The sequence below is a fragment of the Pelodiscus sinensis genome, chromosome 1 (assembly GCF_052426305.1).
Source record: "Pelodiscus sinensis isolate ZL-2025 chromosome 1, ASM5242630v1, whole genome shotgun sequence".
NCBI lineage: Eukaryota > Metazoa > Chordata > Testudines > Trionychidae > Pelodiscus > Pelodiscus sinensis.
The window spans coordinates 298126469-298148383 of record NC_143052.1 but is presented as its reverse complement, the minus strand read 5'-3'; the positions used below and the strand labels follow the sequence as shown (position 1 = coordinate 298148383).

At 41.6% G+C, this 21915-nt stretch overlaps 1 protein-coding gene across 2 annotated transcripts in view; it reads left to right on the top strand.

The window, feature by feature from the left end:
* FREM2 (FRAS1 related extracellular matrix 2) overlaps positions 1-21915 on the top strand; it is a 181306-nt gene that overhangs the window by 127969 nt on the left and 31422 nt on the right. For both annotated transcript variants that reach the window (XR_012900698.2, XM_025185589.3), the window contains exons 8-16: positions 2545-2754; positions 3401-3598; positions 5930-6094; positions 6191-6373; positions 11625-11755; positions 13760-13918; positions 15335-15638; positions 18006-18137; positions 19970-20301. Coding sequence is in view for 1 of the 2 variants with exons in the window: in XM_025185589.3 (XP_025041374.3) it covers positions 2545-2754; positions 3401-3598; positions 5930-6094; positions 6191-6373; positions 11625-11755; positions 13760-13918; positions 15335-15638; positions 18006-18137; positions 19970-20301 (1814 nt within the window). In the remaining variant the exon portion in view is untranslated. The remainder of the gene's footprint in view (positions 1-2544; positions 2755-3400; positions 3599-5929; positions 6095-6190; positions 6374-11624; positions 11756-13759; positions 13919-15334; positions 15639-18005; positions 18138-19969; positions 20302-21915) is intronic.

Here is a 21915-nt window from a genome sequence, read left to right as displayed (position 1 = left end):
GGTATCATGAGGTTTGGTGGGCACAGCCCACTTCTTCAGATGACCGGAGTTTTCTGAGTATGTCTACATGAGCTGTGAGTTGAACCCCCAACTTCACATGCAGACATACCCTCAGAATATTTATCCGCATGCCTAAAGGATCAAGTTCTAAATTGGAGTTTGGAGTTGGACACATAGGGTACGTCTACACTACATGCCTCTGTCGGCAGAGGCATGTAGATTTGTTTATTCAGCAAAGGTAAATGAAGCCACGATTTAAATGATCGCGGCTTCATTTACATTTACATGGCTGCCGCGCTGAGCCGACAAACAGCTGATCAGCTGTTTGTCGGCTCGCCGCTAGTCTGGACGTTACCCCTGTCGACATCAAAGCCCTTTGTCGGCAGCCCCGGTAAACCTCATTCCACGAGGAATAACGGGGCTGCCGACAAAGGGCTTTGATGTCGACAGGGGGAACATCCAGACTAGCGGCGAGCCGACAAACAGCTGATCAGCTGTTTGTCGGCTCAGCGCGGCAGCCATGTAAATGTAAATGAAGCCGCGATCATTTAAATCGTGGCTTCATTTACCTTTGCCTACAACCCTAATCTACATGCCTCTGCCGACAGAGGCATGTAGTGTAGACACAGCCATACTGTATTCAGTCTGTCCGAAACATGGCATTTTATGCTAACGTGTTCTTTTGGTGTGGAGAAGTCATGAAGAGTCCAAATATTTTTCCTAGATAGTTACACTGAGCGTGAACAGGCATTAGTGTCTAGTTACTGATATAATCTTAAAATACTTTTAGTTGTCATAAGCTTTGCTGTTATGACGACCTTGACAGGAAGACAAAAAGTCTTGGTTTAGTATTAGTATGCCTTTCCACATTTTGTGCGTTCTCTTGGAAAATGAGATTATTAAGATGCCTACAAATCATGTTCATTTACTTTATTTCTTAACTATTATTTTGCATGATCTCTTGGGTGGACCTCACCCTATATATTAAACACAGTTTTCTTTCAGAAAAAGCATAACAGCATTGTAGGATTTTACAGCCAGACTGTGTTTCACAGGATCACTGGATAACCTGTTCAATGGGGTGGGGAGTGGACTTGTATTTGTTTCCTTCAGCAATGTGTCCAAAAGCTTTTAGTCTCTTTATTGGAGTAATAAAACAGATTGTACAGTGATATCACAGCAAATGCACAAAAGTCCCCTTTTTCACCTCAGACTTAGGTATAACAACCTCATTCACTTCCCTCTAATCTTTTTTTTTTATTCCCCACTTAATTAGCCTCATTAACACAGGTCCTACAATTGACAGGTACTTCTTTTGCTGTTATATATATTTTGGTTTCTGTCATTTCCACTCCAACTCATCTGTTGAAGTGGGTTTTACACACGAAAGCTCATACCACTTTATATTTTTGTTAGTCTCTGAGCCCTGGTCTACACTAGGACTTTATTTCAAAATAACACCCCCAACTTCGAATTTATAAGTGGAGCGTCCACATGAGCTAGTCCATTATTTTGAAATAACAGGCTGCAGAATTCAAAATCTGTACTCCTGCTTTTCATCAGGAGTAATGCTAATTCCAAAACAGTTATTTCAAAATAATGGTAATATGTGTGCTTCAGTGCCCCTATTTCGAAATAATTACTCCCCAGAATAATTTGGAGTAATTATTCCCCAGTGCTTCCTGGGGCTCTAAATCCAACGTAGCATGTCCACATTAATGGAGCCTGCTTTGGACTAATTTCAAGGCTTCCCTGTAGTATGGACACGCTAGTTCAAATTTTTAAAATCGGGAGTTATTAAGTTGAATTTACTAATTTCAAAATAGTTTCCTAGTGTAGACATGGCCTAAGGTGCCACAGGCCTACTCACTTTTAAGCAAACCTAGTTCACACTATCTTTGACACTGAAGTATGCCAAACCCTACTTGACATTGTCTGGATGTAATTTGACTCATCTGTCTTTGTCTTGGACTTTCATTAGCCACTGGCCAGCAGGATCTAAAAACTGTTTGCCTCCCATTCTTCTCCGCACTGAATTTTCATTCTTCTTATATACCTCATCTGTACATCCATAGTAATTCTTCTTAATCAGCCTCTTGGATGCTCTGCTTCCCACTTTTACATTGTCACATAATTTGCTGCACTTTTGCCTAGGATTATAGGCAAATTATTGGATCCTTATTCCAAAGAATCTCCTTCATTTCTGGGGTTTCTCCAAAAATAGTCTGGTTGGTCACAAACTCTAGTTTGCATTTCACTTACAAAGGATTTACATCTGTATAGCTCCACTCACTGAAATGGATTTATTCCTGATTTTCAACTGGATAAGTAAAATTAGAATCAGACCCTCTTCAAATGCCTTGTCTACACACCAAACCATTTTATTGCTTTGCAAGACTGCAAAAGATCTAGAGAGTTTTAAATGATAACATCAAAAGTATTAACATCAACAGCCTGACTCTAGATCTCTTATTTTTTTAATTAAATATTGTGAAAAATAGTTCCATCAGTGTATTCAGTTTTATGTTTTGTTTCATTGTGTAGCTGGGGTAGATTATGTAGGCATCAGTCGGAATTTGGATTTTGCCCCGGGAGTCAACATGCAGAATTTCCGTGTGATCATTCTGGATGACCTTGGACAGCCAGTGTTAGAAGGAATTGAGAAGTTTGAGCTTGTGCTGCGAATGCCTATGAATGCTATCCTTGGAGAGCCAAGCAAAGCAACCATCTTCATCAATGACTCAGTCTCTGATTGTAAGTAATAATTATTTTCAAAGGAAGAAAAATGGTGTTTGCAATGCAATAGATCATATTTGTCTTCCCTCTGAGTCCATATGGAACCGATGTCCACTCATGGTGTTTGGGAACGCTACATGACTGAAGTTGTGATCTTTTGGATAAGATGTAAAACTTGGCTCCTGATCACTTGTGGTCATTATTAAATTCCTGGGCATTTACTGTTCTACATGTCTCTCAGCTGATTATAGTGTCTTCACTTATGTTCCTAAAACCATGGGGAATGTAGGACATGTGCATAAAGATAAATACATGTATGCTAGTTTTATACCTATGTCATGTTATAGACAAAAGTTGTAATATTCCAGATTTATAGCAGTGTGAGATCAAAATCAGGGCCATAGATTGTAGTTCTATAAAGCAATTGTGGGGAAATAATCGACCCATTAAAGGCAGTGGAAATTATTCCACTGACATCAGTTGGGCCAGGATTTCATTCTTTGAACTGTGGGAAATGTGCTAAATAAATCAATTGCTACCTCATGAGGAGTCTGCCACATCATAACCCTATATAACATGGTGACACCATCATATTAAAAGGAGTGGAGCCAAGCATTCATCATTTTGAACATTTTCTTTTTTTCTTTTGTATGTGTCTGACTAGTGCCTAAGATGCAGTTTAAAGAACCAATATATATTGGCAATGAAAATGATGGACAGATTTCTGCCATGATATACAGGAGTGGGGATATTCACTACACATCTACAGTGCGCTGCTACAGTAGGCAAGGTTCAGCCCAGGTAATGATGGACTTCGAAGAACGTCCTAACACTGACAGTTCCATCATCACTTTCCTTCCTGGTAAGCCACAGTTCTTTATTAGAAACCTTTATTCTGTCAGAATTGGTTTTGCTTTAAATCATGTGGATTTTTCTCACAGCACATGCCATACAGTCTGCTTGGGGAAGCAAAGCTGTCTTTCCATTGACTAGACAGAACATGGGCATTGGGCAGCACAGCATTCCTCACACCATCCCACCTTAACCCTGAACTAGAGGAGGATCATCTATAGCAGTGGTCACCAATCAGTAGATCGGGATCTACTGGTATATCTTGAAGCCTCTGACAGAGGATCCTGACTGGACACCACTCCTGTAGCTCCCATTGATCAAAAACAAGGAACCGTGGCCAGTAGAGCTATGGGCTCAGTGCCTGTAGATGAGGGGCAGCACAAAGTGCCAAAGAGCCACTGCTGTGCATGCCAGCTGCTTTCAGAAGTGGTGCAGGGCCAGGGCAGAGGAAACCTGCCTCAACTCCATTGCTCCACCACCCAGAAGCCATCTCGGTTAAACAGTGCCCAGCCAGAGCCTGCTTCCTGAACCCCTCCCTGTTCCTCCCCATAACCTCCTCCTGAACCCAGCCTCCTGCCCAGACATGAGTCCCACTGCATCCAAATTCCTTCCCAGAGTTTGCACCCAGAAACCCCTCCTGGACCCCAATTTCCCACCCTGGGCTCAGCCCGGAACCCCTCCAAATCCCTTGGCCCAAGACCAGAGCCTGCATCCCAACCCCCTACCCCAGCCTGGTGAAAGCGAATGAGGTTCAGGGAGGAAGGGGGATGGAGCAGGGTGAGGCCTCGGAGAAGGGGTGGAGCAGGGGTGGGGCCTCAGAGAAAGGGTGGGAAGGAAGTTGGGCAAGGGTATTTGGGTATGAGGTAGATCTTACATTGCACTTACATTGAAGAAGTGATCTTGTGATTAAAAAGGTTGGAGACCACTGATCTATAGAAACACAAAAGATATCCTTTTGCAAAATTCCCACCACTAGTCCTAACAGGTGGGTCCCCTTGCTGTGCTACAGCCTGGAGCAAATTCAGAGCTGGATTAATATCACAGAGGAAACCCTCTAAAGCTCTGGCCTCATTAGACAGACCATGAGCAAATACAGTGATCTGCCTCTGCCTTTTTACTGCGTAGGGGCAGAGCTAAGTTAATTATTGTTCTCTGATGTTTCTCCACCTTATTCCTCCCTGTTTTTTCTGTGTCGGTGTGCCTGGATGGCTCAGAATATTGCATCCAAAGAAAGAACCTAAGGAAGAGTCAAGGCTGCACAAAGTTTAAAATGGGGTTTCAGTTACAATATAGAGTTATTTCTAGTTACAATGTATTAACCGTTTAAAATAGGGTGTTAGTTACCATATAAAAAATTACAACAACAGATTCTTACAAGGCATTTCCTAACAGGCTACTGACAAATTCATCCCAAAGTGGTTACAATTCATGAAGTTACATAACGTCATATTGGTAGATTAGTGATAGAGATGTAGCCGTGTTAGTCTGGGGTAGCTGAAGCAAAATGCAGGACAATGTAGCACTTTAAAGACTAACAAGGTGGTTTATTAGATGATGAGCTTTCGTGAGGAAGTGGGTCTGGCCCACGAAAGCTCATCATCTAATAAACCATCTTGTTAGTCTTTAAAGTGCTACATTGTCCTGCATATTGGTAGATATAATTCATTAAAAGAGCAATTTAATTATTCAGCCCTACATATTGGCATTGTTCACACTGATGTCATATTTATGGTCAAAACATACAATAAACTGGGCCCGCTACATTTATTTCTTACACTGGTTCTCACTCCAAAACCCACTGAGAAGAGGGGGGCGCTGATGTCAGGAGGTCCACTCCTCCCCCCACTTGCATTGTGATCTAGATACGAGGATATTTATTCACACCTCTTCCACTGACATACCAGATGGCCCTGAATCAGTTAGAACTAAAGGCTCAAAGTAATCATTAATTTTAGGCACATGTTTCCTGGTTGCTGAACTTGAGACACATAGCTTCTGATCTTCCGTGATGATAGGCATCCACTTCTCCCATTGGCATCAGAGGGACCTAAGAGGGATGTGAAAATCAGCGTGGCTGTCATAAATTAAAGTAACAAAATTAGAGGCTGTTCTTGAAAATTCAGGCTTGAAACTTCCAGTTTCTCATTTTCCACCTCTATGAATGAGGATAATATTCTTCCATCTCTCAGAGGAGTGGGGAGTGTTGCTGTTACTGTCATTAGTTATTATAAATTAGTAGAATTTATCTGTGGGTCCTACAGTTTGAGAGCAATGCCTGAAATACATCTAGAAACAATGATAAGTGCTGCATGGTGTTTTAATGTCTACCTAATGATTCCAGGTGAGACTGAGAAACCTTGCACCCTCATTCTTGTGGATGACTCTCTGCATGAAGAAGAGGAGGAACTGCGTCTGGTTCTTGGTACTCCACGAAGTGACTCCTTCTATGGTGCTTCTATTGGTGAACAAAATGAAACCCTGATAAGGATCAGAGATCATGCAGACAGTGAGAAGTTATTTTTGATCCTACATATACCGTTTTAACTTTGGCACTTAAAAGCTCTGGTGCACAGCATTAAACACTTTTTTTCTGTTATTACAGAGGCCATTATTAAGTTTGGTGAGACCAAATTTAGTGTTAGTGAACCGAAAGATGCAGGGCAGCTGGTGGTTGTGAAAATTCCAGTGCTTCGTCTGGGAGATACTTCAAAGGTTTCCATTGTAAGGGTTCACACAAAAGATGGCTCTGCCACCTCTGGAGAAGACTACCACCCTGTGTCAGAAGGTATGAAGAGAGTCTCCATTTGCCATTCAGATCAATATTGCATCCTATTGATTATTTCAGTTACAATTGTTGTACAGTAGTTAAAGGGAAAAAAGGCATTGTGAACTTTTAAGTTTTTAATACTTTTTAGCAGCATTCATTAGTGCCTTTTGCATTAATAAGGCCATAAGAATGGAATTTCATATTCTTTATGTTTAACTCACAACAATCTGTAGTAGCACAGTTTTTGAAAGAAAGCATTACTGATTCTGAAGTAACTAGTCACAAGTGTGAAATGCTTTCTTCTATTCCCTACTTCTGGAATAAAAACTGTAGGGAAATAAAAGTTCTAGATTGAAATTTTGAATGAGTATCATGCCAACAAAGTTAAGCCAGGAGAATAACTGACAAGTAATCTATAAAATACACTGCTATGTCTAGACTGCAGGCCTCTTTTGGAAGAAGCTTTTCCAGAAGAGATCTTCCAAAAAAGCTTCTGAAAGAGAGCATCTACACAGCAAAAGCGCATCAAAAAAGCGATCTGCTTTTTTGAAAGATAGCATCCACACTGAATGGATGCTATACTGCATTTAAGCTGTGATTGCTATGGATGGAGTGGCCACAAGGGCACCTGTGCTTTTTCCGCTTTCCTCTTCTTTCAAAAGAACACCCTCTTCCCCATCCACACACGCCTTTTTTCGAAAGTGCTCTTTCAGAAAAAGGCTTCTTTATCATAGAAAGAGGTGTACTGATGTTGGAAAAACCCCTCTGTTCTTTTGATTTTTTTCAAAAGAATGTGATTGAAATGTGGACATAAGTGAAGTTTTTTCCAAAAAAACTCTGCAATGTAGACATACCCTGAGTTAGTACCCAAATGCTGTATCTCATAGATGTGATTTGCATATTTCAGTAGGAAAGACAAAGGGCGAGATGAGGCAAAAGGACCTGAAATCGGGATTATATGGATAATTTGTATACAATACCAATGCTTTGGGAAATAACTGGAAATATGTGTTGGAGTAAACAAGAAAATTGGTAGAAACAGGCAGCAGCTTGGAACCACACAATCTAGCTGTGGCCTTCTGATCTAGTTTATGTGTCATAAGTCTGAAATAAGAGTCAGAGGGTCACATAACTGGTTCTTCACTGAACTGATAGACCCTGAAGATTGTCAGATCTGATGTGCAAAGATGGTGGAGGGAACTCACTCTGGGCTTGGAAAGAAGTGGGGAGCAGGGAACGTCTCTGAACAGCACTGAACCTGATTCTCTTCTACATGCCTGTAGTAGACAGAAGGGCCAAGGATGAGGTACAGCCCAGCAATCTTCTGGAAATCAGCATGTTACTGGAGAACTCTCTACTACCCTCTTTTCTGGTATAAGTGATCATGTAATTTACATCCTCTGTGGCCTGAGCAGACACTCTGGACATCAGTCAGTCAGGGAAGTATCTGGATGTCTCACTGAGACAATTATTAGAGAGTCCCCTAAGATAATAGCACCCAGAGGATCACAGACATCCTGAGAACTTACCTGAAATACATTTTTAAGCTAATAGAAGAGAACTATGAGTCTTTTGCATTGTGTGTTAAGTCAGAAGACTAATTTTTAATCAACTGTTTTTTAATGTTTGTGCAGATAACAAATTAAAAAATCCTTCAGCATTCTGCTTTGGAGGCCTAAGATGGGGCTTTCCAGTTGTTGCTGGAAAACCATTCCATGGTCATTCTGTGGATGCACAGCTACTTTACTCGCTCATCACCTATGGAATTTGGCAGCAACACAGTGTGGTTGCTGGAGGCTCTGGGACTAGGGTTTGTCTTTTTAGCTCAGGCCACCAGTGGTGGAACAACATGGCAGTTCAGTTTCTTCAAACCACTTCGGTTTATAACTTTAATTCTTATTGGTTTTCATGCAGCAGTGACTTCATTTCTGTTTCCAGTGCCTCTTCCCTTCTCCTAAGGTGGAGAATCAATGGGCTAATGAGGTTCTAATTCTCTGTCTTCTTCAGTACAGCACCTCGCAGGTAAGCTTTGCCTGTTCCCCACTGCAGCAGCAGAGAAGCCCTGAAACTATTGAGCCAAGTCCAATAGGCAAGTTTTTGGGAGTTCAGAGAGTGAACTGTGCCCTGTTGCATCCAGAAGCCATCAAACTTTACGAGGATGGGATATGGGCTTGGGAGAAGGAGCTATGCTCTGATGATGCAAGCCATCAACCTTCATGTTGCCTGGGGAGAGTAAGCTTATGCCTGGCTACCTCAAGCTATTGGCCTTCACAGTATCGGTCAGCTTTGAGTCAAACAGTCATGTAAAGCCTCAACCCCTATCTGAAGCCATGACTTCACCATAAGAGGCTCAACCCCACAGAGAGGGGTCCCTTTCACAGCCTGCTCAGAGGAAAGTCTTGCAAACTCCAGAGAATTTTGATCTAAAAGAGGCTAAAGCAAGTGCCACCTTTGTAAGGGAGAAACTTGTATTGTTCATATCCACCGCTGTAACTGCGGCATAGCTGAGCAAAACAGATCCATGACCACATGAGTTCAGACCAGTGGGTCTATTGAGTCCATCATCCTGTCTGTGGCAGCATCACACCAGTTACTTCAGAAGAAGGTAAAAGAAATCGGGTAGAGAGTAGTCATAGAGCTCAAAAGGCAAGCTTCCTCCTACCTCTCATTAGAGGTTGGCCTATGACTGAAGGAATGTCTATATCCTTCCAAAACTAGGGGTTAACCAGAGGTCACAACTTCTCCTCAGTAGTGGAATTAATGTCAGGAAGGCAAAGGGAGAACAGAAGTCCTTTTCCTACTCCTCCAGTGGCCCAGAAAGCATGTCAGACTTAAAACAACCAAGGAACCTCTGTTGCATCTGCAGAAACATCAGACCTCTTCAAGCAAGAACTCCTTTGTATAGACACAGATGACCTACAGTAACAGCCAGTTAATGAAAGAGAAGTGTGATTTAGGGGAGTTTCTCAGAAGCTTCATTAGTACTTTTTAGTATGCAGGCAGAACTAAACCTGGAAAATTTTGGTCACTGATCTGGCAAAACCTACTTTTCTGATGCAAAGGAAACTGAAAACTCTTGTACAAACAAGAACTGCCTCTAATGCTATGAAATAAATAATAATAGCAACCACTAAGCTCTGGGGGGTCTCGGGTACACTCAAGTTGCTTCTGTAAATTGTCTGATTTGAGTCCCACAACCAAACAGTACAAAAAAGGGCATAATAGCCCCAGTAGCATTCTTTAGGCAAACATCTCTCTCTCCCCATCTGATGATCATCTGGTGTCAAGATTAATCAGTGACAGATAAAACCAGTGGTTGGCCTTTCTAGTCTCCACTACTTCAAAGGGACCATGTTTGAAATTAGTTCCTTTATCCGTATAGGAGCCACACTTCTGTTGGAATGAGGAAAAGCTTATTCTTGCAGCTCCAGAAACCTTTCTGTTCTAGGTTTATTCTTCTTTCCACAATTCCTGAAAATTAGTTCCCCATTATTTTGTTTCAACCCTTAGGCCTCCTGTGAAAGGTGGTGGCATAAATGGACATTACTGGAGTTCTAAATGGATATTTCAAGCATATGGAGTATACATGCCACTCCTTAGGCCCTGTTCACTTCATTTTTCATAATGCCAAGGCCTTAGGAACTCCCAGTTGCTGCAGGTACAATGTTAAAATCCTTCACCCATTGCTGTGCTAAGCAACTGAGAAATTATTTGTTGAGATGGAGTCGATGCTCCCTCAGCAAATTCCCTAGGGTTCTTATGGAGGAAAAGTATGAACTTCATCTGAGGAAGATTTGCAAGTAGGTGTCCGTTCTTGTGCAAAGACATGCATTGGTAGGAAGATGTTGCTGGATTGGTTCTTACTCTATATTGTGAGGTAGGATTTCTATTTGCCCCATTATCCTACGCGTAACAATAATTTTAAAACTGTGTTTATCCTTTGATGCCTTCCTTCTGTGATTTACTGCTGCCACTTCCCATGAGAAGAGGAAAGAAGAGAAGATGTGCAACACAATGAGAAATTTCTAAGTTGAAGTTGGTCTATAAAATCATGACTGGTATGAAGAAAGTAAATAAGCAAGTGTTATTTACTTCTCATAACACAAGAAGTAGGAGTCACCAAATGAAATTAGTACACAGCAGATTTAAACAAAAGGAAGTATTTGTTCACATGACACATAGCTAACTTGTGGAATTATTTGCCAGAGTATGTTGTGTAAGTCAAGACAAAAAACAACTAGATGAATTCATAAAGGATTGGTCGGTCCATCTGTGGTGGGCAGCCAGGATGGACAGGGATGGTGTTCCCAGCTTCTGTTTGCTGGAAGCTGGGAATGGACAACAGAAAATGGATCACTTGATGATTATCTGTTCTGTTCACTCCCTCTGGGGCATCTGGCATTGGTCACTGTTGGAAGACAGGATATTGGGCTAGATGGACCTTTGGTCTGACCAGTATGATGATTCATATATTATGTTCCTATTTGTGGGTTTAGAGAACCCAACCCATTCAGCAGCAGGGACAAACTTTACATCTCTGACTGGATTATCCCAGGGAAATGCCACAAGTCAAAACTCAGCAGTTTCTTGTTCCTTATACAGTGTGTCTACTCCCATAGAAAACATAAGGGTCCAGTTAATATACATTATTAATATTCTATTTATTTGTATTATGTATTTGTTGTGTTTGAATAGCGTAGACTAATTTATTCAAGTCACGTGAACATATCGGCTACGTCTACACTGGCCCCTTTTCCGGAAGGGGCATGTAAATTTCAGGAGTCGTCGTAGGGAAATCCGCGGGGGATTTAAATATCCCCCGCGGCATTTAAATAAAAATGTCCGCCGCTTTTTTCCGGCTTTTAAAAAAGCCGGAAAAGAGCGTCTAGACTGGCCCCGATCCTCCGGAAAAAGTGCCCTTTTCCGGAGGCTCTTATTCTTACTTTGAAGTAAGAATAAGAGCCTCCGGAAAAGGGCACTTTTTCCGGAGGATCGGGGCCAGTCTAGACGCTCTTTTCCGGCTTTTTTAAAAGCCGGAAAAAAGCGGCGGACATTTTTATTTAAATGCCGCGGGGGATATTTAAATCCCCCGCGGATTTCCCTACGACGACTCCTGAAATTTACATGCCCCTTCCGGAAAAGGGGCCAGTGTAGACGTAGCCATGTAGTTTACAAGACAAGTGTTAACTTTTGCAGTTCTCTGTCATGGCAGAACAGAGAGAATCTGGAGCAGCAGATTTATTTTTAAAATGTCTTATTGTATTTTTAGAAATTGAGTTTAAAGAGGGTGAAACACAGCACACTGTGGAGATTGAGGTGCTTTTTGATGGCGTTAGGGAGATGAGAGAGGCCTTCACTGTTCACCTGAAACCTGATGAGAACATGGTGGCAGAGATACAGGTAATACAAACTATTCAACAGCAGTTCTCTGGAAGACATAAAGACCTCTTATAGCTGTTCATCATCATTGTTCTTCAGTTGGGTTATAATTAAGAGCCTAAAATTCCCATCCAAAATAATTCACCTTCAGTAATTCAAACAGACCAGTGAGAGTTTGTGCAACTGCTTGTCTTGTAGCCGTGTTTATCTTAAAATACTCTGCTGCTGTATCCCCCTGTCTGGTTGCTCCCAGCCAGCACATGAACATCTCTGTGTAGAACCACCCAGATTCAGCAACTCAGATGCCAACAGCATGTTTGTTACAATAGAACCACACTCTGATCTCTACCAGTGATCAGGCCAAGTGACCCCCAACACATCCCCACCTCTGAATGTTCCCAATCTTTTTGTCCTGAAATGTCCAGCCTTTTCCTGGAACGTTCAGAGGAGTAATAAGGTCTGTTCTTCTTCGGGGATGTCCCCGCAGGTGCTCCGCTATGGGTGCTGGGCTTTCCCGGCACCGCAGACGGAGATTTGTGATAAGCAGTGTTCGGCCGGACCACGCATGTGCCACGAGCTCGCGGCTTTCACTCTGTGTTGGTTTAGAATGAAAGTAAAACAAGTGTATTTGATCAAAAAGAGAAAGATTTTAAGTAAGGACATGAATGGGTAACAGTGAGGGAGGAGCTGGGAGCAGGAACTGGCCATCCTTCACAGTGAGAGGGAGGGGCTGGCAGTAGGGAGGTGGGATGTGGGAGCAAGATTCCACTTAACCAGTTAACTGATTAACCAAGATTTTACATCCCTAGTTTTGAGTTGAACTATAAGGGATAAAGCTGGAAATAGTGACAAACAAATAAAAGTGAAAAATGCTTTCTAGTGACCAGGACTTACCCTGAACCAAAACTAGTTTTGGTAAGATTCTTAACACACCTCCTTCTAGCAAGATAACTGATATCTTCCCAAACTTATTCTTTGTCCCAGGCTCAGGATGACCTCATGAGCCATTCTTCACTTTTTGTGGCCCACCTATAAATATGGGCTTGCATTGTTTTTGGTCACTTCTTACTTCTTTGGAAACAGGGAAATAGCTGCTTTCCCTTCTGTCAGGGGAAAAACTTGTTTCTCCTTTTGTTAGGTCATACTTAAAGCGTTATATCAGCAAATATTCATAATTTCTCATGGAGTGTTAATACATACATTTCAGAGTGATATTAATCCCCAGGGTGTCAATTATATTAATAAAAGATGTTACTGGATATACTTTTATAATACAGCAATAAAATATACTATCAGTTAATTCAATTGCTTATCATTCAAGGTTCAGCTCTTTGCAAGAAGCTAGCTTCCCCACCAGCTACATTGATGGTTTTATTGACCATTTATATAAATATGCGTCATTGTCTTTGCCTGATAACAAGCACATCCACATTCCTCTGTCTATGGCAAGCTGTGTTTGTACGTTGCTTGCCAAACACAATTTAGGAACATAATTCTAGCATGTATCCATATCCCTTTTTTGTATATACTCTGTACATACACCACATAGGAATATTAATGATGATGTGAGTTGCTAGTTTTCAAATGAAGTGTTACATCTCACTATCTGGGCAAATATCATGACCACAGTGTTTTAGGTGTATGAGGAATGTCTGACCTGACAAGAGCGCCTGACACAGATTAGAGAACCACCAGTAGGCCTCTTGGTCACCCCTGTATAATGCCATAAATATGAACTATTAGCTCCCAATTTTCAAGCGGCAAAGATGTAGCCATTATTAGAAGTTATGGACTGCACGGACCCACCAGACATGTGATGTTTTAAATAACTCAATCTGTGGTGATTCTGTCATTTCCCTTGGGACACTATTCCACAAGCTAAGAAATGCTGCTGCTGCTGCTGCTGCTGCTGCTGCTGCTGCTGCTGCTGCTGCTGCTGCTAAGAAAGATTTCCTGATAAACCTTCAGTTGCCTTGGTTTTGTACATCTGTGCTACAATTTTTGTGTTTGTATATGAATTACCAGACAGCCAAGGCCATTGTGTATATTGAAGAAATGAACAGCATGGCGGATGTCACCTTTCCTTCAGTCCCTGAAGTTGCATCCCTTTTGATATATGATGATACTTCTAGAGCCAAAGACAGAATTGGTCCAGTGGCTGGCTATCCTGTTGTCTGTATCACGGTGAGTATCAAGACGAGAGTAGGATTGAGGCTAATAGATGCGTAACTTCAAAGAAACAGTGGAAACTGGAACTGCCTGAGGGAAGTGGTGAAGGGCTACTAGGAAACAGAAAACCATTTTTTCAAATATTTTCCCCCTGATGGTAGATAATAAATGTCTCTAGAAAGTATTTTTTTATTAAGATGGGATATGTGTGTTGCATCATGAAAAGTTGTTCACTGCCAATACTATGTGTGCTACTATATTTTCTTTATACAAGATGCTTGGGTAAGTAATATGAAAACATTTTTGTAAAAGAAAACCTATGAAATATAGGAATGTAGATGTTAAAAATTGAAACTACATGTAAATACTATTTTTGATCTGACTTTAACATAGTTTTCTCTACCATTAACTGCATGTAAAAAAGAGTTTGGTTATACATAATTATAGCAAATAAACATATTTTTTTAAAAGTTATACTTCTAAAAAAAAACACTCAAAAGTCAGCAAGCTGCCAAAATTAAAATTCACATACAAATTTGAGTCTTGTGTGCATACAATACAGTTCAAGGCTGGATTCTCAGCTCATGTTCCAGCCCTTTCCTGCCACAAATCTGCCTTGATAGGGCAGCAGGGGATTCCCTGTTAATAGGGCATGGCATAGACCCAGTGTAATCAACTCTGCGTCAGACAACTCTCTAGTACAGGGGATGTCTGAGTGCAGGAAGGAATGTGAACAGAGAACAAGCTGCACTTTGGCAGCTCCTGCTGTTATGAGTTACAAGTGAGTATAAGCTGTAGTACAGAAACTGCTCTAACGTGGGTGGTGGCTAAATCAATGTTTGGAGGGAAAAACAATGACAGAAAGCTATCTTTCACCCTCCTACTCCTCTTTCCTGGGCCAAACATAGCTTGGCCAGACTCAAAGGCTATGTCTAGACTGCATCCCTTTTCCGTAAAAGGGATGCAAATTAGACACATCGCAATTGCAAATGAAGCAGGGATTTAAATCCCCCCCTCTTCATTTGCATAAGCATGGCTGCCGCTTTTTTCCAACTCGGAGTTTTGCCAGAAAAAAGCGCCAGTCTAGACGCGGATCTTTCAGAAAATAAAGCCTTCACAGATCATGTATTGTGTGACACAAGGTTTTCTTAAATCACCATAAAAACTTCAATGCTGTTTTGTTACACATATGCGATTAGAACATTGAGCGGAGGGAAAGGTGGGAATGGTCAAAATCAGACTGAGTGATAGCACAGGGTAGCTCTCTATCCTTAACTTTCACTTTTAATATGATGCTTTTGTAGTGCTTTTGTTCCACCGTGGCTAAAGCCAAGTTTTATCTGAATTTCCTGGGCATTTTCATACTTCCCGACTGCTTTCTTTGTCATGAAATAGGTAAGATCATTATAACTTGTCTGACTTTTCCCACAGGCTTGCAATCCTAAATATACAGACTATGACAAGACAGGTTCAATATGTGCCAGTGAGAATATCAATAACACGCTGACTCGATACCGATGGCTGGTTAGTGCGCCCACTGGCCCTGACGGTGTGACCAGTCCCATGAAAGAAGTTGACTTTGATACATTCTTCACTTCCTCCAAAATAATCACACTGGACTCCATTTACTTTCAAGCTGGCTCTCGGGTCCAGTGTGCAACTCGTGCTGTGAATTCAGATGGTAATGAAGGCCTGGAGCTCATGAGCCCCATTGTAACAATAAACACAGAGGAAGGTAATGTATCCATTAATGATAGCAAAACTTACAGCCCACACAAAAAATGACTTTCTCTCTTACTTAATCAGCCTTCATTTATGTGACATCTTTAACATCTTAGTATTGCCTATTCTCTAGTCCTTCATGGAGCCTTCTAACATCAATAAAACCTGAACTTCTAATGTAAAAAAAACAAACAATAAATAAACTATATATTGAGAAGGCTGCAGGGAGAATGGGGAAAGATAAAAAAATCTTTTAGGTCTTCTGTACACATCAGAAAGAAACTTAAAAAAAAAAATTCTTCCCTTTGCTGAACATCTTTAAATAGCCTTCCACATGACAAATCAGTCTTTCATATTTTAAGTCAGATAAAATGTTTAAGGTCACCCTAAAATCAAAGATGATTTTTTTTAATGTGGTAGTTGACAGTCGAAACAGAATGCCAAAATGTTGCATCATATAAATCCTATTTCAGATTATAACAGTTCTTTTTGTCATCCCTGGTCCCGTTAGTGCTACAGTAACTTTTATTTATTTTGTGTAATAGACCATTTAAAATAGACAAGATATCAAGTTGTCTAATCTGTACTTGAATTTGTCACATTAATTCCAAGTGCTTGGCTCTTTCCTGCTAAATATTTACAGTTAGCTAGTTCTAATTGCTACTGAGTAAGGCATCTGGAGATTTGAATCTGTAGAATGTCCACTTAGTTACTTGGCCATAAACTATGTATTGCATTTTTGGTTATTTTTTTTCATCCACCCTCTTCTAACATGTTGCAACACTGAAGCAAACTCACAAAATAAGGATCCACCTTATCTCCTAGTGTGTTATGTAATTTATAGACAGCTCCTTTGTGTGCTGGAAACTTCTGTCATGGTGAACTTTTTGCAGCTGATGGCCCTGAGCCCTTAGGGTATGTTTGCAAACTAAGCCCTGGTCTGTGGTACCCAAGCTTTCAGACTCAGTGTTTCCAGGTCTGTGCTTGAGCAACCACACTGCATTGTACATCTGAGTTTATAATTGCTGTACCCTGATGTTCTAGTGCAGCTGAATAGCACTATGTAGACGTTGCGACTTGGGTCTGTGACTCGACTTGCATACACGCTGCATCATGATAGAGTTTGAATCCAGGTCACAGCGGGATTGAGGTCCTAGGACTCTGAGTCTTGAGTGCTTGCTGGCCTACGTCAACTTGATTTGTATGTTATGGGAGGGAGACTTGGTCTCAAACCTGAGTTAGTGTCTGGGCTCAGTATGCAGAGTAAGCATATCCTTTTTTACTCCAGCATCACCCCAGAGTGAATCAAGGGTATGTCTACACTGCATTGTAAGCTCAAGCCTGTGGGACTACAGCTTGTGGACTCAGTGTTTCCAAGCCTGTGCTTGCTTGTCCATGTTGCCCTGTAAATCTGGGCTTATTTTGTTGGACCTGAGTCTCGCAGTTATGGTCATGCATCCATACTCTTCAACACAGATCTTTTGACTCAGGTCTGCAGTTTGAGCTGCATCCACATTGCAAAATGACAGGCACTGGACCCAAGTCACAGGAGGAGTCAGATGCTCACCTACCCCTCTAGCAGAGTCCTAAGACCAGGATCTTGAGTGCTTGCAAACTTGAGTCAGATTGATTTGTATATGGAAGGAAGGGCCATCTCCACTGAAACCCGAGTCAAAGTCTAGATGGGCTTAGTGTGCAGTGTAGACATCCCCTACATCAGCATTTTGTATTGTCAAATGTAAATCCTTCAAAGACAGAATGATGAGGAAAATTTAACTGCAAGTTTACAAGTAGACATTTGAATTACCATTTTCATTATTTGTAAACAGTTCAGTATCTTACTATGTATTTTAGAAATATGTCTGTCTGTCTGTCCATATGTTAGTCCATTTGCTCGGGCAGCTTTTCTCGGGTCTCCCTGGTCTGCTGGGGGGGGGAGGGAGCGCAGCTAGTGCCCCCCCCGCCCCCAGCAGACCAGGCTTTTGTTGCAGGACGCCTCGGGTACAGCAGCTGGGGTGCTGCCGGGTTGGTCCTGTGGGAACCTACCGGGCAGCGCCCCAGCTGTTCTGTCCCAGGCTCCAGATTCAGCAGCTGTTGAAACTGATCAGGCTGATTCCAGGAAGCTGGGGGCAGAGCAACTCTGCCTCCGGCTTCCTGTAGTCAGCCCCTGGTCAGTTTCAGTGGCAGCAGCTGAATCTGGAGCCAGTTCCGACTTACATACAAATTCAACTTAAGAACAAACCTATAGTCCCTATCTTGTACGTAACCCGGGGACTGCCTGTATGTGCAGTGAAAAGGAAACTTAAGATTAGAGCAAGGCAGAGTGAAATAATGTTTCCTCAACACAAAAAGTAAAGTTGCTTTTTCACTTTTCCATTAGGTCTTTGCCAGCCCCGGGTACCAGGTGTGGTTGGGGCAGAACCATTCTCTGCCAAGTTGCGCTACACTGGCCCAGAAGATCCAGACTATGCTAATCTCATCAAACTGACCATCACAATGCCTCATATTGATGGTATGTAAAAACTTTATCCATAAGCCACAGAGTGTATGTAAAATGCTGTCATGTCATGCCTCAACTCTTATTTTAGCAAGTGTCTTAAGTAGTCAGAAACTCAGTGTAATCTCTCAAGGTATGTCTGCACTAGCCCGCTAATTTTGGAAATTGTCTAGCCTGGAATAACTGCCCGCATCTACACATGGCAGAGAAGTGAGATTCCAAGATAAACCCCTTAGTTCAAATTAACAGTTAAACCTCATTCCATCTCGGAATTGTGCTTCTTCGCCGCATGTAGACGCGGACAGTTATTCCAGTCTAGTTAATTTCCAAAATGGCGACCGGACGGGAACATGCTAATGAAGCGCAGGATATTTAAATCCCATGCTTCATTTGCAATTTTGGTTACCCTCATTAGCCTCCCTAGTTCAAACTAGGGGGCTAGTGTTAGACGTACCCTCAGTGTTTATAGTAGTGGAGAAATATCATGAATGTGTCATTTGAACCTGCAATAGTGCAGTATGTCATAGTGATATACATGTGATGTGAAAAGTCATCCCTGAATTAGAGTCTGATTAAACCACGTGGACTGGCGAATCATTGCTGTGCTAGGCTCTAATCAATCCGCAATCTAGGAATTCTCAGGGCAAGTATATGAGCCTTTCAAGAGACTCAGCAGCTCAGACTACTCAATGACAGTCCAGGGCTTGGAACCCTTCTATGCCTGATGGTGGCAACAAACTCCACCAGCCTTAGCCTGCTCTAGATCTGGTCCTAGCCTGCTGCCGCTTTGTTCTGACTCTGGCCTTCTTCCAACGCTGCACTGGACTCCTGAATCCAGTTGTGATACTTACTCCGCCAGCTCTGAGCATGAAACTCAACCGCCATGGCGTCAGCCACTAAACGTGACCATCACCGTTTCCGGCAAGATGTTCTCCTTTTATTCTTGTTCATTGATAAAACTTAAAAAACAATGCATGGTCCTGCTGCACCTTAGACACTGGCAAAAAAAAAATAGATAGTATCATGAACTTTCGTGGGCACAACCCACTTGAAGTTTGTTTATGTTACATGGAATCATCACTGGTACAATGGGCATCTCAACCTTCTGTCAACAGTTGTGCATGAACTAGTTTTTAAATTTAGCTTCAATGTAGAGTGGCTGGAGCAGACATCTAGAGGTCTTTTTCCAGTTTTGCAGCCTGCCAGGGACAAGTTACTTCCCTAAATGTACCTCAGTTTATTCATTTGTAAGCATGATATAATTGGTTTTACACATTTCATGGAGGCTTTAAGAGTCTTTAACAAATGCTTTAAAAGCATTTTAATGAATGGTGATGCATACAGTGGAAACTTACTGAATTGCATGAATGTTTATTAAATCAATTAGTTAGTTCATAAGTAAACAAATAAATCCAGAGAACAAGAAAACTGCACCACAATATGCATTTTGCAATTTTTATTTTAATAGCTATTACTTTTATTTTATGATGAATTGTAATAATATATAATGAATGCATTATGACATAATTTATCCAGGATAACATCTTATAATGAGATCTCAGGTACAATTTTAGAAGCACTTAAGTGACTTAAAAAGTGATTTAGGCACTTAATTTTTACCAAGGTCTCATATTACTAAATGTCATCTTTCTGAACATCTCTCTGCTATAAAAATGTAAAGGATTCCATTTTCATTTAAATTTAAAGGGCATTGGCTAATGAGGGACTCCTGCAGATTCAAAGCACAGGCTAACACATCTGCTATAGTGTATAAGGTGACTGGCAAAATTTAGAACTGACTGCTAAAATGTAGTTACGGTGCAACTAATTACCTGTATGTCTTCCAGGCATGTTACCTGTAATCTCCACAAGGGAACTGTCCAACTTTGAGTTAACCCTCAGCCCTGATGGAACTAGGGTTGGAAACCATAAATGCTCCAACCTGCTGGATTACACAGAAGTGAAGACTCACCATGGTTTCTTGACTGATGCTACCAAAAATCCCGATGTGGTTGGAGAGACCATTCCTTACCAATACAGTGCATCAATCAGAAGCCCCAGTACTTTACGCTTCTACCGCAGTCTGAACCTCGAGGCCTGTTTATGGGAGTTTGTCAGCTATTATGACATGTCTGAGCTCCTCACGGATTGTGGCGGCACCATTGGCACAGATGGACAGGTACCGCGTTTTAACTTCTTTTCTGTACAATGGTCTCAAAAAGAACTAATCCAGTTCAGTAATTTCCCCTTTGATTGACCTGTGCTATAATAAGTGACTTACAAATAGCATTTAATTAAGAATTAAAACCTTTTCTTCCATAGATCTGCCCTGAACCTGATTATTTTATAACATTATCAATACCACCAAATACCTGTAAAAATAATGGATGAACTTCTGACTACAGTGAAGCTACTGGCAAAATTCCCCTTGACTTCAGCATAGCTATGTTTTCATTCAATACATTTGCATCTTTTACATTTAAAAGTGTAGTAGAAGGCATCCCACTTCAGTCCTACTGTGGAGTGAAGCCCTTCTGAAAACCTTGTGTTTTGAAATCAAGTGAATCTTAGCTCATTTCTAGTACAGCTTTTGAAGTAGGGCAATATTAAATATAGACAAAATACGACCTGTTAAAGCAGCATTAAAGAGGAAGGAATGAAGGCTGACCCTGTACGCTGATGGCAATTTTTTATGCTGCCATGTGGGAGGTTAGGGTTTGGCACTCTGCCTGCTCACAGGAGCAGCAGGAGTTGTGAGTGCAGACAGCTTTCTCTGCACTCCAAGGAAGAATGTGTGCTTCATATCAGTGAACAGAAACCCCCTCCGGCAAGAAGCTCAGAGAAACACCACCAGTTTTACATGTCATATGGTGGTTATCATTTGGAGCCAGGAAAATGGAGGGAGGGTGAAAGCAGGAGAATAAGGTTTCCATCAGGGAAAGGATTTCTACAAGTCTATGGCAGTACTGTGAAGGAGGCAAGGGGGGGCATGCATCTCCTCTGGCATTGTGACAGCACAATCACATCCCAGAACTTTTCTGTACCACAGATTGCTTCATAAGCCCAGACTGCCTCAACTCAACCCCTGAATAGAGCACTGCTGGCTGTGAGGAGTAAGCTTGTTCTTTCACAGGAAAGGCCAAATCTTGTCTAAAACAACAACATAACTGCTGCACCCTCCATCCCTTCTCTAGGGTAATGCTACATACTCTGTAAAATATACAGCTAACACCAAGTGCAGCAGTCCATGTGCTTAGCCGCGCAAGCCTCTGAGGATGCATCATCCCACCATTCAGTTCTCTGCCTGGCCTCACACTTATTACAGAGTCCAGTTCAAGGTCTCTCTTTGGATATTCAGAGACCTCCATGGGAGCATCCTAGGAATTCCCTTCTTCCTTTGCAACCACATCCTCCACCTTAAAACTATCAGCAAGAACTGGGAGTCTCGTGAGTCTCGGATGCAAAACTGGAATGGACCTAGACTGCAGAATTCATTCTTAGACGATAAGAATGATCACAGACCCCCACTTTCAGATCCAAATACAAATTCATGTCTTCAGCTCAGCTTTCCTGCAGTTTCTGAGCTCCTGCAGAGACATACAACATACACACTAAAGCCACACATTCATTTCTTCTCTCTCAAACATACACACTCACACACACACACACAATATGATCATTAACACATAAACAAGCACAGAAAAACTCCTGTAACCTAATCAAGCTATTCCCTCCTCCCCCGTAGAAGGAAGACATACAGATTGTTTTTAGTAATATTTTTCTATTTTAAAAT